This window comes from Sceloporus occidentalis, unplaced genomic scaffold (assembly GCF_023333645.1).
Source record: "Sceloporus occidentalis isolate IW3139 unplaced genomic scaffold, rSceOcc1.0.p SCAF_188, whole genome shotgun sequence".
In the NCBI taxonomy this organism is placed as follows: domain Eukaryota; kingdom Metazoa; phylum Chordata; class Lepidosauria; order Squamata; family Phrynosomatidae; genus Sceloporus; species Sceloporus occidentalis.
Window position 1 is genome coordinate 985,001 of NW_028317168.1, and position 19,362 is coordinate 1,004,362.

General features: G+C 39.5%; 1 protein-coding gene across 3 annotated transcripts in view; it reads left to right on the plus strand.

Moving 5' to 3' along the window:
- Nucleotides 1-18,280, plus strand: part of LOC149278460 (alpha-(1,6)-fucosyltransferase) — a 56,192-nt gene extending 37,912 nt beyond the window's left edge. For all 3 annotated transcript variants that reach the window (XM_089501925.1, XM_089501927.1, XM_089501928.1), the window contains exons 4-9: nt 3,059-3,173; nt 4,825-5,062; nt 11,305-11,551; nt 12,967-13,143; nt 16,104-16,254; nt 17,963-18,280. In XM_089501925.1, the coding sequence (XP_089358051.1) occupies nt 3,059-3,173; nt 4,825-5,062; nt 11,305-11,551; nt 12,967-13,143; nt 16,104-16,254; nt 17,963-18,280 (1,246 nt within the window). The remainder of the gene's footprint in view (nt 1-3,058; nt 3,174-4,824; nt 5,063-11,304; nt 11,552-12,966; nt 13,144-16,103; nt 16,255-17,962) is intronic.
- Nucleotides 18,281-19,362: the final 1,082 nt, after the last annotated feature.

Consider the following 19,362-nt stretch of genomic DNA (forward strand, 5'->3'; position numbering starts at 1 on the left):
GGTTCAGTCCCCCAAGGCTAATGACACACCAAGTTGTTACAGGAGATCGGGCAGCAGAAAGCCAGCGACGCTGGCTTCTGCTGCCAGGGGGGGGTCCAGGCTGTCAAACGACAGCCTGTTCTCCCGTGCAGCGGCAGGGATGTGTTCCTGACGCTGCACGAAAGGCTAGACGTCCCGGTACGTCTATAGGGGATTGAAGGGGTTAAATACATGCATTTTTAAAGCAAAAAACATGGACAGATAAGATTTTTTTGTGAATTACAGCTCCCATCACCATACTAGTTTGCAATGGTATACAGGTTTGGTCGTCGGGTAGCATGAAGTGCTGGTTTCTGCCAACAGGGGTAGGTCCATGCTGTCAATAGACAGCCTGATCTTCTGTGTTGCAGAAGTAGCATGTCCGTGCTTCTGCAACAAAGTCAGGACATACCAGTAATTACTAATGGACATCTTAGGACAGCTTTTAACGATGTACCAGTAGGTCTGCAAGGGGTGAAAACAGTTTGCTACTTTCACTATTTGGTTTGGAATCATGATGCTTCTTCCACCATACTTCACCATTTTCTTGTAGGTATGCAGTACCCTTTTTACGCCATACATAGTGCTGCATATCCTTCCCGAAAAATTTAATCTTGTTTTCGTACTGGGAAAACTTCAGGTGAACGGCAATGTTAAATTGTAGTGTGTGGACTCCACACCTGTTAACTGTTTTGCATATGGTAGACTCATGAACCAGGATGTTAGCCAGTGCCAATGATTCTTTCAAACCTTTTGCTGTTACTGTAGAGTTAATTTTCACTTCGTTAAGCGTTCTGCCTTGTGCTCTTTGAGGCATTTTGGTTGGGTGGCCACCTCTAGGGAGAGTACCACAGTACTAAATCATCTACGTGTATAAACAATTTTTGGACTGATGAGTATGTAAACTCTTTGATATTGCTATGAAGCTTTTTCCAGCTTTATGCAAATCAATAAACCCGCATGGTGGCAGACACCACAATTTTGTTCATAAAAAATATCTAAATGTTTTTTATTAATTTTGTGTGCACCTACTGGTCCAGTGGCTCAAGTTTCGCTCCTCCCGACCATTGAGGTCGACCACCATCCCCAGTCCCACGCCGTCCTGTGGATTCTCTCGTAACAGCATGCTCCATCGCGTCCCGTTTCTCTCCAGCTCGCTTCAACTACAGCCGTGCCACAAAATGGCTGGGGTTGAAATTCCTCGCTATATTCGAGACAAGGTGTTCAACATGGGCCACCATAACACACAGTTGCATACCATGCAACTAACCTGTAATAGTTTTACAGTTGATTTGCAGGTTTGCATTGTCTATTTCTCTGACATTTGTTACTGAAACCTGCAAACATTACAGTGGCAAATGTTAGTTACTTAACAAGCTGCTTTTTTTTAATCATTGATCTGAATATGGTTAATTCAAGAGATTAACAGGGGAAATGACAGTTGGAATTCCTGGGTTGAAAGGTTTGTGCAATTTGTTATGGCTAGTGTAATAAAATATTAGAAACATTACCATATTATTAACTGTGGATGAAAGAAAACCTTATAACGTTTTTGTGAGCGTAATTATTCCAGATTAAGCAATTTAAAACATTAAATATAATTTGTATCGATTACCTAAAAAAAATAAAGTTTTTTTGTTTTACAACAGAAGGCAGGAACACAATCGATATTTAAGTGGAGCTGGTAGAGTTAGAGAGCAGAATATCACAAAATAATGAATTACAGTAGTGTCTTGTAGGAGGAACGGAACGAATTTGAGAGATATTTAGTAGGCGAAGGTGGCAGGAATTGAGAGTCTGGATGAAGGAGAGAGTTAAGTGTAAAACCAAGACAATGAACTTGAGCTGATGGCTAGGTTTTGTAATTTCAGCAGTGATTGGAGGGATATTCAAGGATACAATTTTCCAAGAAAGGAAGTGTAAGTAGAGAAGAGTAGACTCCTCAGAACTGTGCCATTCAGCACACCAATGGAGTCATGGAGTAATGAACAATTGTCAGAGAAGGAAACATTATAAAGAAGTGGGATTTGTGCCAGGAGAGTTGTGTCATTGATGTCATAAAAAATTAAGGGTTTGCAAGAGGAGAGGGAAGTCAACAGTCTCAAAGGGTGCAAAGAGGTCCATGTAGTAAGTAAGGAAAAGTGACTTTTTTGTTTTAGCAATAATTAGATAATTAGTCGTTTTGTGGATGGAAACTGGATTGGAAAAGGTCCAGCATGTTAGAGGAAAGAATAGGATGAGGTGGGCAGGTTGTGAGGTAATGGGGCAAGAGTACATCAGAACCTTTTCTAGACTTAATCGGACTAAAGCAGCAGTGGCTGTTTGCAAGGAGATGGATTATGATAGTGTGTAAGTGGCTCCATAAGATATAATAACTGATGTTTGATGTTTTATCTTTAGAATAGTTGGCAGGGTCTTCAACAGCAGTTGGAAAGGGGGCATTGGGGATAGAGGAGTGTTAAAAGTGGAAAACATATGTTTAGGATTGCAAGAAGAGGATTAGATTTTTGAAACAAAGTTAACTTTCTAGGGTGAGGTGGAGAGCATAGGTATGGGAACAGAGCATGAATTTGTAGTGTAGAAGAACACCTTTTGGTGGACAACCTCACAGATATTTGGTCCTTAAAATATATAGCACTATCTTGAAGTTGAAATACATGTGCTCTTCAAATGACAACATAGTAACGTTTTGAGGAACCCATCTTAAGTTTAATATATCGAATCCACATATCACTACATACACTGTACCTGTGCGATCCTTGGGTAATCAAGTAAATGTACTGAATGTGCATCGCTACCTCACCATCATAAAGTTGGAATACCGTAAGTCGAGCCATCGTAAAAACGAGGAGCTACTGCAAGCACAAGAACGGTAAATAAGTATTCATGAGCCTGACTGTAGCTAAAGATTTAGAGAAAGGTACCACTTCATCTTTCGTTTGATGTCTTGATTATGCTACACCCAGTCTGTTGACATGTCTATGCACTGCTGCCATAGTATATATCTATTACTTAAACTTTTCTTTTTCTTCTCCTTTAGATCAGTGATGACGGATCTCTACTACCTCAGTCAGACAGATGGTGCAGGGGAGTGGCGGGAGACAGAGGCCAAAGATTTAACAGATCTGGTTCAAAGAAGGATCACATATCTTCAAGTAAGGAAGTTCTGTTTTGGTAAAACATTAAACATGATGTAACAACCTAGGGTTTATCACTTGTTACACATTATGGTAGCTTAAACTCCATTCAAAGTTTCAGTTTGCAACTGTGATACCAGAATTCAGCTTGGATAACACATCATGTTTTTCACTCAAGAGAATGCAAGCATTTTGTAATGTTTTAATTCAACTTTAATTTAGTTTTTACTTAGTGTAGCTAATTGTGTCAAAATCTGTATGACAAATCTCAAATTGATACTCAACAGAAAGATCTAGAAATGTATAAACTGGTCTTAAATACTTCCTTTCAGTTTGAAAAAAGTTAATTGAAGGAGAAGTAATACTTAAAAGTACAAACACATGATATACAGCAAACTTGTTAAAAGTGCTTCAGAGCCTTCTGGCAAAACCACTAGCAGACTTATTGACATGATTTCAAAAGATTGGAAGTTAGTAATTTATAGTATTTATAGTATAGTACCCCCCCTGTGTGTTCAGCAACATCTCCTGAGTACTACCCGTGAACAGGTTGTTTGGGGGCTAAAAAGCCACATTTGGGAGGTTCAATCTTTAAACTCAATTCAATTTTGCCCATCAAGCCATACATTTTTGAAAACGAGTCACTCCATGGGTATTTCAAATGCTAGTATTTTACCTCTTTCCGTGCCAGGATGTCACTGGAGCATTATTTTTGCATGTTACCACATTTTTATTTTTATTTTTTTTTTTAACAATTTTTTCCTTTTTATACATATTACTATTCACATTTTGATTAGTAATCTTGGCTTCATCGACTTGCATGGTTGATTCTGCAGAGAGAGAGAGCTCAGAGTTCACAGGAGGGTCTGGACAGAACCGCTTGGGAACCCGTTTATTTTTTAGTGGGTGCCGCCATCATACTTTTTAATATTTTGATAACATAACTAATATTTATATAGTGCCCAGTCGGACTCAGTCGGTCAGCAGCTGAATAATAGATTTTGTTGTTACCCAATCAATGGTACTCGTTTATCGACCTCAGATTTGAACCTGTGACCCTAAGGTTTCTGAATTAACAAAAGTAAAAAACCTACTCTCTCCGCTTATAACTTCTCTCTCAATTTATCAGAGTTTAGTTTGTACTTCATATGGCTGCACTACTTAATGTGCAAAATAGTAGCACATATATTTTTATACATCTACAACATACAGGTTATGCAACTTATATATATATATGTAACATATGCATTTGCAATAAATAATAGGCGACTCCAAACACTATGGTTCAAAAGGGCTACTGGTATTCCAAGCGAAAATCCATTTGGAAATACTCCCTCCGACAAGTAAACCAAAGACACCTTGCTTATAACCCTAAAATGAAAAATACTTAAAATGCTGACTAATCACTAGGCCTAATCGCCAAATTCAATGCCTGACTTTGAAAATGCTCTTGTGGCTGAATGTAAGTAAAACTCTACAGTAGTGTTTGAAACTCTCCCGAAGAGTGGAGGCTGTTATAACAGCGAATGAGGACAAACTCTATGTTAATGCTAGTGATTTTGGATGTTCGATCGAGTATTCACATACTTTAACTTTTTAGTTACTCTTAAGAAAACTTGTATATATTTTTTTATTTTATGCCCTCTAATTCTCTCCTTTACTGTTTCAGAACCCTAAGGATTGCAGCAAAGCAAAGAAGCTTGTGTGCAACATCAACAAGGGCTGTGGGTATGGTTGCCAGTTGCACCATGTTGTCTATTGCTTTATGATTGCATTTGGTACACAGAGGACGCTTATCCTTGAGTCTCAAAGCTGGAGGTATGCCACTGGTGGATGGGAAACCGTATTTAAGCCGGTCAGCGACACATGCACAGACAGATCTGGTACCTCTACAGGGCATTGGTCAGGTAAGCAGATCAACTGCAGCACAAATGAAAGATATGCTAATCTTTGTAACCAAAGGGATAAAGTATGCGAGCAGTTGATGGTACACATGCAAATATATTCCTTAAAGGTAATCTTCCATTTTAACCAAACAACCTAATGCCAACTTTTTTTTTTACTGTGGTTATGAATTTGTAACCTTATAATCTTCCTGCTCTGTGTTTGTATAATTAGCATATCAAACAGTTCTATATAAGTAATATTTAATGTAAAGTGATTTACATACAGTATAAAAATAAGCAACATTTTGGTACTAAAAACACAGATTATGTGTATACCATCCATTAATATGTGTGTTTTATAATTGATGATTCAATAAAATAATTAATGATTGCTTTGGATTCCATAAAGCTATGCTGCCGGTTAACAAAGTAAAATTGACAGGTTAAAATTGATGGCCCAAATTACTATGGGGTCTGTTCAATAAAGGGAGAGTTGACATGAGAGTTTGCAGGTGTTTCAGCACCTATAGATTATAAAGGCCCATCCTGCTGCAAGAAGAGCTTGCTGGGCCTGTATAATGTATGGTTTATAATTTATTGTTATTTATTGAGTATATATGTATATAAAAGACATATATAAAAAAAGAAATAAATAAAAATAAACAAAATACAGCGTAAAAGACAATGTCAAAACAGATTATATTTTCTAAGGTTTAACAGATTATTTTATATAATGTATGGTCAGATGTCTCCAAAGTCTTGGCCCTTCATGATGGCTAATGAAGCGAGAAAGTTAGCCACAACTCTCCTGCTAACTATCCCTTTAGTAAATAGACCCCTATATATCCAAATAGGAAGACTTTGTGGGCCAGTTGGATGTTAACTGCTGTCACATCCTAAATTTAAATGTAGTCATATAAGCTTTCAAAACGGCAGGCATCTCTTTTTCAGAATTTACATCTGAAGAAGGAACCTCTGAGGTCTTGAAAGCTCATGTTACTCGACATCTTACTCTATGACAGCTGGTCCACTAAGAAAATATTACAAATATTTATACAGTACCAAACTCTCTGGTACTGTATAAATATTTGGCATTATTTTATATATTTATTTCATGGGGCAGTTAACATGCACCGATATATCGGTGGCCGAAATATATCGGCCCGAAAAGGGCATACTCGGCAAAACGCAAATGAAAATAATCGTCCGCAGGGGCTGGGCTGCTTGCTTGTGCGTTGGTCGGCCAGGAAAAGCAGGAACTCTGAGTCATGGGAATGCACATCACGTGACTCTGCTCAGTTCCTTCTTCCACTGGGGGCGGGGCCAGAGAAGTTGCTCGTACTGCCAGTACCCTGCAGAAGCCCGCGAGTGAGAGATCTGCAGTTCAGGTTAGGGGGTGGGGGAGGGTGTATGAGCAAGTATGTGTGATTAAGGGAATGAACGAGTATATGAATGTTTGTAAATGAGTGTGTGTGATCGCATGGATGTGTAAGTGTGGGGGGATAGCATGGCATAGGGAGCCTGTAATCACACCCAGGTTCTAGCATGTACTCGCTGCCTGGGCATGATAAGAGTGTGATTGCTGTTAGCAATTATGTATATGATTTTTTTGGTCCAATTTTGGTGTATTACTTACTTTTATTAAAAGTGTGGTTAACAAGCCAAAATTGGACAGAAAAAACAATAAAAATATTAATATATATATATATGATTAACAGCAATCGCACTCCTATCATGCCAAGTCAGCCAGTACATGCTGGAATCTGGGTATGCCTGGGCATGATAGGAGTGTGATTGCTGTTAATCATATATATTAATATTGTTTTGTGTTTTTTTTGTCTAATTTTGGTGTGTTACTTACTTTTATTAAAAGTGTGGGGGGGGGGTTGTTGTTTTTTTTTAAAGGTTGTGTGGTTGTGTTGGTTTCGGCCAAGTGAATCCTGAAATTTCGGTTTAAGTTTCGGTCCCGAATTTTTTTTTTACACTTTATGCTGTTGCCATTTTAATGGACATATGTTTAAAATACTTTTGACCCTGGTGGGTTTAGCTCTGTTTATGACATTGGCAGCTAAACATACTAATGTTTCACTGTAGAACTAAGGGAACAGTCATGCTGGAATAGAAAAAGGGCCTTCCCCAAACGGTTCCCACAAAGACATTTTGTACAATGCTATGCTTCCAACTTTGTGGGAATAGTTTGGAGAAAGGCCCTTTTCCATTCAAGTGCACAAAGCAAGGTCCATAAAGACATGGTTGCATGAGTTTGGTGTGAAAGAACTTGACTGGCCCGCACAGAGCCCTGACCTCAATCCCATTTAACACCTTTGGGATAAACTGGAAATGGAGATTGCGAGCCAAGCCTTCTCGTCCAACATCAGTGCCTGACCTCAGAAATGCTCTACTGGAAAATTCCTACAGACACATTCAAAAATTTTGTGAAAAGCCTTACCAAAAGAGTGGACGCTCTTACAGCAGCAAAGGGGGGACCAACCACATATTAATCTCTATGTATTTATAATCCAGTGTCATAAAAAATCGATTCAACTAATCGATTATGAAAATCGTTGACATAGTCGATCATAGTCGATTAGTTGAATCGATTTTATCGATTTGTTGTTGCAGCCCTAGTATATATCACGTTTTGTGTCGGATTCCACCATGTCTGTTGGTAATGATTACCATATCTTTATTGTTCTCACCATAAAGCCTCCATAACATGACCAGTGTGCCTCCAAATGCCTCCTTTTATATTAGGTTTTAATTTATTTTTTTAATGAGATAGTTGTCATCTAAAGTAAGAGATACAAGATTGACATGAATGGGATGAGAAAGGTAGCCAGAATTTAACACTTATTTCACAAAAAAATATGGAGAATAGTGATATAAACAGTCGCTGACCAATTAGCACCGTTATGTCTTTAGTATAAATGGAAGGTATCCGTATTTAACAGAAATCACCCGATACTTCCTCTTGGGGAGGTAAACTACAGAATATTGTTCTTTTTTTTTTTTTTTTTAAGTTAATTAATATGGGGACACTTAATGTGGTAATTATCTTAGGTATACCCTAAGTCCAGTTTACCAGCTGCAAACCATACATAGTTGATACTTTAATATAGGGGGAAAGGATCTGCCTCGGGTGATGGAAATTTCAATTCCAGTGGGAGTAGTTAGTAATTAAGGTTGAAAAAAGTCAATCAACTCTTCTGTCTATCCTTATCCTAATAAGGGTACTTTTCAAAAATTCCTTCCTAACTCCAAAAGGCAATCGTATTTCTCCTAGGATCAAGAAGCTCCAAATATTAATATTTGTTCTATTATTTATAGCCCTGTACAGGGCCGGACTGGGACTGGAAAGCAGCCCTGGAAACATTTGGATACCAGCCCCATAACGTTTATCTTGCGGTCGAGCTCTCATACCCACACGCACCCCTTATACATACCCGAGTCACACTATTTGCCATACAAATAGCTTTAAAACATTATTTTTATCACATTATTAGTATTAAAATGCCAGAAAGCAAAAGTGTTAAAAGGCCCTAATAAATTAAATACATTAGACATAATGAAATCAAAACATTTGCTACTGATGGAAAAAGTTCCATTTCATTCAGTGAAACAAAACACGATATTTGTTTTGTTCCACTGAATAATATATTTTCATGATATTCTTGTAAGAAACTTTTGGCTATTAATACCACCACAACTGTTCTAGCACTGCATTATCCAATGAATACCTCATCCCAGATACATTATTAATTTTTTTTTTTTTAAATGCACACAGTTCATGGTGCAAAGTGGTCTGATAGTATATTTAAGTAAAAGGTCCTCTCTTAAGAGGGAAGGACTGTGAAACCAAAGGGAATAACAAACTAAATTGGGTTTCACTCTGAAGATCCCAACCACCATTCAAGTATCTGCAATTTAATCCTTTGTGATAAAATATGCAGATTAAAATAAGAGTAAATAACACAATGCCTTTACTTTTCCTCTCACTGATTTCTGGGCCTAGAAAGTTTTGTCCTCTGAAGTGACTACAAACTCAGGAGTGCGTTTTATCTCTGGATAAGTAAACATTAAATAAATCAATTTATTAATACAGTAAGTACAGTGGAAACCGACACCCAGACACACACCAGGACAGCCTCTGCCATATTGAAGCATAAAATACTATTTTTGACACTGCTTTGTCATTAACTCCCCCTGTCATTAATCCCCTTGTGTATTGATGCCCCAGCCAGGTCCCCCTTTAGTATTGATTACTGTCTTCCCCTAAAAACACAACCTTGTCCCCTTTGTGCATTTATTCCCCCACACCCTTGGGTATTGCCCCCCCCCAGCATTGATTTATGTGATACCCCAGCTAACCCACTCCCTTGATGCCCCTAACACTTTTGTGAAGAACAGTTGTCTATTATTGATTCCCCCCTCACTGCCATGTGTATTACCCCCAGCCACCCCCTCCTTTTGTATTTAATGAAGGCAAACCCCTCTCCCTTGAATATGGGTCTGCTTTCACCCTTTAACCCCATTACTATATTTTGGTAATACAAATACCAGTACTTACATTTTTGTGTTTTTGTTTTTTTTGTCCTGTTCTCCTCGACGACGTGACAATCCTTTCCCTGTCACAAGGAACACTTCTGTGAGGCTGAGCCCGCCTCCTTGAGTGTCACCGCGCCGCCCAATGGCCGTGCCGCAGCTCTTCGTCCCACCCCACAACATGTTCCACACAGCCGCCGTGTGGCTGCAGCGTAAGACAGCCACTGAGCGGCTGCGAGCAAAATTCAAAGCGGCCACTGCGCGGCCGTCATGCAATGCGCCGCCCAGTGGCCTTCGTCCCACCCCTTTTGTGGGGGTGGGATGAAGTGCAGTGGCAAGGCCATTGGGCGTCGCGTTGTGTGCACACCAGCCGCTTTAATTTCATTAGTGGCCAGTGGAGGCACACTGCCGGCCGCGCAATGGACACTTTGAACTTTCCTCGAAGCCGCACAGCGGCTGTGTTGAATGTGTTGCGAGGTGGGACGAAGAGCTGCTGCACCGTCAGCCCGCCTCCACCGGCCACTGATGAAATTAAAGCGGTTGCTGTGCATGCAACGCACCGCCCAATGGCCTTCATCCCACCCCTTTTGTGGCCGCTTTGAAGCTTGCTCGCAGCCGCTCAGCGGCTGTCTTACGTTGCAGCTGCATGTGTTGTGTATTTAAACACTTACGGCTGCTTTGAATGTTGGCCGACCGAGTGGAGCGGCCCACGGACCTGCCGGCCCACCGGGAGATTTCCCGGTGGGCCAGTCCGGCCCTGGCCCTGTATGTTCTGCTTTTCTTAAAACAAAAAAAAATATTCAGACTCTTTTTGAGGAATCCATTGTATTTTGTAGAAACACCTCTTTATTCAATACCTTTATTGTCCTTACTTTAAAGAATCCCTTCCTTTGGTGTCTGTGAAATCTTCGCTCTTCAAGGCTGAGGATGACCTCTTGTTCTTTGTACATTTCTGTTAATGAGCAGGTCACTGGAGAGCTGTTTATATTGTCCCTGCACATATTTATAGAATGTTATAATATCCCCTCTAAGAGGCCGTTTTTCTAGCGTATACAGATGCAACTTCTTCCATGTTGCCCCATTATGCATAACTTTACATTCATCTGTATGTCAGTGCAACGTGGGGGATCATTAATAAAGGTTTTAAAAAAGAAGATGCCCCAGGACAGACCCCTGAGGTATCACACGTAGATCTATATTTTTACAGACTTCCTCATAGAATGCTATTAAGTTGGTTTGACTAGACCTTTCACAAAACCATGTTAACATCTAATTATATTCTGTTTAGGATGCATTCATAAATGTATACCTTTAGCAACCCTTCAAATAATTTCCCCATTACAGATGTCAAGCTCACTGGCCTGTAATTACCTGGCTGAGATTTTGATTTCCGCCAGTCTATTGGCAGTATACCTGAGCTGAAAGAATACCATAAGATCGAAAGTAATGGTCTGGCCAGAAATAGGCTTAGTTCCTTAAGTACCCTTGGGTATTTACCATGTGTCCCTAAATGCTAATTTTGTAATGATCTACTCTGCTAGTATTTGTGCGCCTAAAGAAAGCACCAAGTGAAATGAACAATATCAACTAGTTTGTGGACATTGGGAAATCCTCAGAGATTTCTATTTTCTGTAACCTTTGAGGAAAGAGAGAAGAAAAAAAAACCAAGCCACTTGTGTTTTTATTCTGTTCAGGAGCAATCTATATATCTTCTCTTTCAGGTGAGGTAAATGATAAACATGTCCAAGTTGTAGAATTACCCATTGTTGACAGTCTGCATCCAAGGCCACCATACCTGCCGCTCGGTGTGCCAGAAGACCTTGCTGACCGATTAATGCGCTTACATGGTGATCCTGCTGTGTGGTGGGTTTCACAGTTTGTGAAATACTTGATCCGTCCTCAGCCATGGCTTGAGAAAGAGATAGAGGAATCTACCAAAAAACTGGGATTCAAGCATCCCGTTATTGGGTAAGTACGACAAGTGCTGTATGTGAGGTTAATATTGCTTTCCAAGCAGCTTTCCTTAGTTGAAGACAGGGTGAGAAACCATCTAAGGAATGAAATCATGATGGAAGCAGCCCTTGTCTCTGTCTTAAGGGCAGCCTTTAACTCAATATTGGTTCTGTGTAACAACTAAAAAATATTAATACCCAACCTGTGCATGCCACTGATGGAAGAACGGTCTTAAGGTCATAGCTGAGATAATTTTCTGGAATTTTTTGCATAGTCTGTCTCATTTTTAATAAATAAACATAAGAAGTGAAATAATTCCCATTCTCTGAGGCTGATTGGGACACAATGATACTACTTACCCATAAAGGCAGCATTTCGAGTAAGATTCAAGAATGCTCCTATAAATTTACGTCCCGTTGGCATAAGTTCCCATTAGAACTGCACCACTACCTCCCCCTTGTCTCCCCCCTGTCTCCCCCCTGTGCTGGAGATGCGGCATCTCCGATGACTCATACTTGCATCTATGGTGGGACTGTAGGGATATACGCCCTTTTTGGTCCACTGTGGTTAAAGTGATAAGGGAGGTGGGGGACCCTGATTTCGCAGCCTCCCCTGCAGCTCTCCTGCTCCACCATACGCAATCCTCCCTTGGTGCTTATAAGAGGTCCTTACTTGTCCACCTGATCCAGGCGGCTAAGGCTGTCATTCCTCGCTTCTGGAGGTCCTCGGGACCCCCCCCCATTGATGCATGGATATCTAGGGTTAACTTTATCTACCAAATGGAAGACTTAGTGGCCACCTCCAGGGGGAAGGAATACAGGAATGATATAACCTGGCTCCCCTGGACGACCTTCATATCATCCACCCGCCTCATTGATATCTGCTACTGATCCCCCCTGCCCGCACGGGTTCCTTGGTTGTGTGATGATCCTCCTCCTGTGCCTATACTGGGCTGCCTTATGACCTTAAACCCCCTTAACAACCTCGCTTAGAGTTGGGCTCGGTCATGATACTTGCTACATCTCTTGTTGGACGTATTTCTTTTTGTAACATTCCGCAGCAGCGAGTGCTCTATTTTTGGTTATTACAGTTTATTTTACTTTGTATCATTGTTTATACCGTACTTCTCCGATTCACGCTCCATCAACATTACACTGGGTTACCAGTTGCTAAACGCATGCTTAAGGGTTACACGGACTCTGGCTTGCCGTCTGCACATGATCCGTTCACTATGTCGTCACTAGCTTGTTTGCTGTTAAGACTTGTGGATCATGCCTATCCGCTGTCCTCCAGTTTTGTACTTCATGCATATTATACCCGTTTTACCTGTATCTTCTCTGTTTTGACAATATGCATACCTAATAAACGGAGATTTGGGAAAAAAAAAGTGAAATAATATACATGGAATTCAAGTAGATGCCGTTTCTCAGGGTTCATGTCAGGAGGACTGATAAAGTTGGGACAGAAGCAGCTTTTCACCCGATAGAAGAGTACATGGTGCATGTAGAAGAACATTTCCAGCTTCTTGCTCGGCGGATGCAGATTGATAAAAAACGTGTTTACCTGGCAACTGATGACCCTTCTTTACTTCAAGAAGCAAAGTCCAAGTAAGTGGCACAGTATTATTTTGGACGTTTATTTTTACATTTTTTGGAACTGGATGGTGACATCACTTGTTACATTTTTATTTATTTATTAAACTCTTTTTCATTTTGTATTTTATTGATTATATGGTGATTAGTAAGCTGGGCTCCATTGACCTGCATGGTTGACTGGTAACTGTAGTCCTACTTGGGACATCCTTGAATCTTATTCAATTTACCCAATCAAACCATACATTTATGAAAACTAGACACCCCATGGGTATTTCAAATGATTGTATTTTAACTCTTTCCATGCCAGGATTTTTGGGAACATACAGTGTTTATTTTAGGTTCGTGAAAATAAACTTTTTATTTTTTAGATTTTTTTGGACTTTTTTTTATTTATAACTGTTTGTAGGAACTGGATGATTCCTCTGACATCACTGGAGAATTATTTTTACATGTTAGCACATTACCCATGACAGACCCTCTGGGAACTCTTTTACTTTGTACTGGGCGCCGCCATCTTGTGGCACACTTGGGGCCCCTGTAAAACCAGCTGAGTTTTTAGGATGCTATCATTGATAGCTTCCTAATCCCTTTTTTTCAGCAGCTGGGTGTGGCCATATTTTAAATACATATACAGCCTTTTAATATAGAGATTGTGATTGCAGGGAATCCAAACTTCTGCAAATAAAATCTATTCAAAGAATTTGACTTTTTTTACATGTTGAATTATATACTCACTGTCCACTTTATTAGGTACACCTGTTCAATTGCCTGTTAACATAAATAGCTAACCAGCCAATTACGTGGCAGCAACTCAAGATACCATCTGTGAACGCACAACACGTCTGGCCTTGAAGCAGATGGGCTACAGTAGCAGTAGAAGACCACACCATGTGCCATTCCTGTCAGCTAAGAGGAGGAAGCTGAGGCTACAAATTGCACAGGCTCACCAAAATTGGACAATGAAAGACTAAAAGAACGTTGCCTGGCCTGATGAGTCTCGATTCCAGCTGCGACATTCAGATGGCAGGGTCAGAATTTGGCGTAAACAACATGAAAGCATGACTCCATCCTGCCTTGTATCAGGCTGGTGGTGGTGGTGGATTGGTGTGGGGGACATTTTCTTGGCACACTTTGTGCCCCTTAGTAATAGTTGAGCATTGTTTAAATGCGACAGCCTACCTGAGTATTTTTGCTGACCATGTCCATCCCTTTATGACCACAGTGTACCCATCTTCTGATGGCTACTTCCATCAGGATAATGCATCATGCCACAAAGCTCACATCATCTCCAACTGTTTTCTTGAACATGACAATGAGTTCACTGTACTCCTATGGCCTCCACAGTCACCAGATCTCAATCCAATAGAGCACCTTTGGGATGTGGTGGTACAGGAGATTAGCATCATGGATTTGCAATCAACAAATCTGCAGCAACTGCGTGATGCCATCATGTCCATATGGACCAAAATCTCAGAGGAATGTTTCCAGCACCTTGTAGAGAGTATGGGATAAAGAATGAAGGCAGTTCTGAAGGCAAAAGGGGGTCCAACCTGGTACTAGCAATGTGTACCTAATAAAGTGGCCAGTGAGTGTATATTTGTGTGCTTTATTTTTCACTGGATCAAAGTACATAATCCTTATTTCCCTCAATATCCCTGTGTATTTTGGGCTACAAAAAATCATCCACATTGTAAAGGCATCAATTCCAATTTATTGTTCTTACTGTAAAGAACCCTTCATGGTGCTTTGGGTGAAAACCTTCCTCAAGTTTCATGGGTTAGCCTCTTTATTTTATGTATTGAATTTTCAATAAAAATCCATTAGTACAATAAAAATGTTAAATTATTATATGTGGGATATGTTTACATCATATTTCACACATAGAAACAGTAGGTAGGAAACTATACGGTACCAGATACTTGCTTCCCCCCAACTCCTTTCACATCCCTGGCACTTGGTCTCTTTTACATGGAAACTACCTAGTTCAGCCATTTGGTTGTGTCTGAAAAAAAGGAGAGTTTGTAGCACCAAAACAGAATGTAAAATTTGGTTATCAAGATGAATCAGGTAAAGGGAACAATACCACAGGTTATATAAAAAAAAAAAAAAAAGAGAGAAAGAAAGGTGCCATGAACATTCTAATAGAAATAATATTTTATTCTACCATTCACCAAAATTTTGGCCATGTGCGGCCTTTGTAAGTGTAAAAAATAATGATATGGGACTCATAGGATAGAATAAAATATTGTTTTTTCTTTGTATTCTGCATAGCACCTTTTTTGGTTTGTCTGTGCCTGCTCTAGGTATATGGACAATATACTGCCACAGAATGCAGGCTCCTAGAAAGTGGCGGAAAATCAAATTGAAGATGCCGGCTCTGGAAATAACAACAGGTCGAGGTAAAATCAAACAAACTTTGACGTCCTTAGACAAGAGCAAAATCACAGCATAACAGAGGATCCAGCAGGAAAGCCACGCTTTGCCACGTTTTCCACCTCTGGTGCTTGTTCACAAAGCAGCCTGCTGTTATTTCCGGAACCGACGTCATTGTTTTGATTTTTCATATTGCTACCGTTTGGGACTTGGAGCGAACCCTGGACGCAGAGGCAGACAGTAACCCGGGCATTTTATGCAGTAAATATAGGGGCTGTTCTTTTTCAGGTACATTCATGTTCAACTTCAAATCTTGAATTCACCACCCCCATGGCCCCATGTCACAATTTCTGTGCACAAATACTTTGTTCTGCAATACAGAAGAATATTCAGTGAGAATAATTGACTACAAATCATAACCACACATCTTTCTTGTATACAAAGGTATTTTTGTTACATATGACCTTCAGAAAACCCCTTTTGTCTCCATATGGATTTGACTAAATCCACATAAACTTTATTGGTATGTGTCACGTACAACTTTTATATATATGTGATTTTCTAAATATGTCAGTCAATTCATTTTTTTTTCTTTTAAGGTACCCACAGTATGAATTTATTAGTGATAATTCCATATCGTGGTCAGCTGGTTTGCATAACAGGTATACTGAAAACTCTCTCAGAGGTGTAATTCTTGATATCCACTTCTTATCTCAAGCAGACTTCCTTGTATGTACATTTTCCTCCCAGGTAAGTTATACAGATTTAAATTTATGCAGTCATTAATTAACACAGCAAAAATATATCTGATTGTGTAGATTTCCCATTAGCTATATATTACCGTATTTGCTTGATTATAAGATGAGGTTTTTTCCAGAGCAAATGCTCTGAAAAATACCTTATATTCGAGGTCGTCTTCTAATCAGACCTCAAGTGGAGGTCTGCCTAGAAACCTAGGATCCAGATCCCCCGCAGAGCTGCAGGGGACCTGGATACTCCTGTCTGGCAGCTGATGCCGGCACTTCTGCCAGGGCTAATATGACGGAGTGCTGGCGTCACATGACCTTCCAGTGCTCAGTCATAGGAGCCCCGGCGGAAGTACCAGCCAGCAGAAGTGGAGGTTGTCTGCGCGCATCGCACAGACCTCAACCTGCTGTCCCCACTAGACACCAGGGAGTCTGAAGCACGGGGAACAAGTCTAGGGATGCACTGGTAAGTCAGGGGGTATAATGGTTTTCTGGAGGCACAGTGGCATATAGGGTGTTAAAAGGCATATCTGGGGCAGAGTGGCAAATAGGGGGTTCCAAGGCATATCTGGGAGACAGAGTGGCATATAGGGGGGTATAAGGCATTTCTGGGGGGAAGATCTGCATAACTGGGGGCAGAGTGGCAAATTAAAGGAAATAATAAAAAAAAATTCTCAATCATTATTAAAGATGAACAAATTGTTTACATTTGAATTAATATTTGCTAAGAAATTTTTTTGTATGGGGTAGTCTTATATTCAGGCTTTCCCCCCCCCCTAAATTAATATTCAAATTTGGGGGGGGTCATCTTATAATTGAGCAAATACGGTATATGTATATAATATAGTGGGAGGAGACCTTTACTAAGCCTTGTGTGTGCTGTCAGACTTTGACAGAAGTTGAGTTGAGACAGAGTGGCAGTTAACGCTTTAAAACCAACTCATGTATTCACTAAAGTGAATTTATCTGCAAAGATGAAAATATTCAACAAGATGTTAAAAACCGGCTTGAGACTCCTCAGGAGGAGATAAGGTGAACTGTCAGGGTCACCAACACAACATCCCTCAAATTTCTGGTTTGTTTGTTGTTACTACTAGAATTCAACTCAGACCTGTGAGTGTGTATTAGTTAGTGTTTTGTTATAGAAGATGGCCCTTGGAAGGCTGATCTGCTCCAATTGCAGCCCTGTCACACACTATGACTTTTAACTTACTGTACCACACAATGTTGCATGAAATGAAAAGAAGTGAATATAGTGGGAATCTGTGTGTAATGAATATAAAAGAAATGTATTCATATAACTATTGGAAACTTTCTCAATCCATTGCGGCAGTATAAAAGTAGGCAAAAGGATTTTAGCTGTGGACTGTTGCATAATACATAATCCCACATTTAACTATAATTATAGTATAATTTAACTATTATACTATAATGGAGTATACAGGAAAGATATGCTAAACATACAGGAATACATTTTTGGAATCCTAAGTATCTTCTGGCTCTTGTCTTGACTTGATGCTTGTGGATAACAGTATAACATGTATCTAGATCAACATCATAAAACGATTTATTATATTCAAGTATGTGGTGCAACCGCATTATACCATTCCACTTAACACGTCCAGCACAAGTTACAGTATTAAGGAATTGCTGCAAGTCTTAGTCTATCTAAACACACATTTCTCCTTTTTTATTTTTTCTGTCCACTTGAGGTTTGTCGAGTCGCCTATGAAATCATGCAGACACACCATCCTGATGCGTCGACCTACTTTCGTTCCCTGGATGATATTTATTACTTTGGTGGACAAAATGCTCATAATCAGGTGGCAATCTACCCCCACCATCCGCGGAATGCAGATGAAATACCCATGGAACCTGGAGACATTATTGGGGTTGCTGGAAACCACTGGGATGGTTACTCGAAAGGCATTAACCGCAAATTAGGCAGGACTGGTCTTTATCCCTCCTATAAAGTAAAGGAAAAAATTGAGACTGTTAAATATCCAACATACCAAGAAGCAGGAAAGTAGAACATAAGACAGCCTTTTTGGAAACATTGGTGCCAAGTGAAGCAGATGGTTATTTCCCATTTTAATTTAAGTTAAAAAAAAAAAAAAAATTTAAGAAGAATCGGTTTTACTTTAAGTGCAAGAACGGATGTTTAAACTTATGATATTCAATACGTTTGGAGAACTGTTACTTTTACAGTACAAATGCTCACTCATATGCGCTTGAATGAAGGGAGGGCTACTGCCTTAGTATGATCCAAATGGAGCATTGGTGCTCTCTTTAACGCCACATACTGACAGTAACACTCAGACTATTAACACTGCCATGTTGTGCAATTAACTTGAAGTTATTTTATACGTGCAAGATTATGACTGGTGCCTGTGACCAACTGGTTGCCTGTACACGAGAGCCAGGTGTATCTTAAAATACTGTGCAGTTTACCCTTAATTAACAACAAACTGCCAGGAATACTCCAGAGTTAAAATTCGTGATTGCTGTATTTAAGAATATTTTTTCCAGATAATTCAATTAATGAATGTCAGGACATTAGTAATAAAGTAATGAACACTCAATCTGAAAAGAGAAACCATTCACTGTTTGTTATAGTAGGAAAGATTTTTTTTTTTCAAATTTTATGTTGTTTTTGTACAACACTCCATGAGCTGATTCTTATTCAAGTTTATTGGCATTGTCTTTGATAACAAACAATTAAAATATTACAAAAATGAATGTTGGTGTTCTTTAAAGAATTGGTGTGATCCATGTTATCAGTTGGTACATTTTCCGATTTGAAGAAAAAGTTAAATGGTTGTTATTGGTGAGGGCATAACTTTTTGTAATAATCTGCCTAATCAATCAATTAATTCCTGGTTCCTGAAACAATAATACAAATGTCCCATAAAATTCCCCTTCTTATCTGGAAGCACCTTATTCTTGTGTAATGCTTTGAAAACCTGTAGCTGTGACTGAATGCCATAACAAACTATGTCAACATATATCCTAATAGGAAAATGAACTAAAGGGGAGATTCTGTAAAAAAAAACAAAAAAAAAACCTCCAGTTGGATACACATATTGACGATTAAACTTGTTTTAAAATCTGA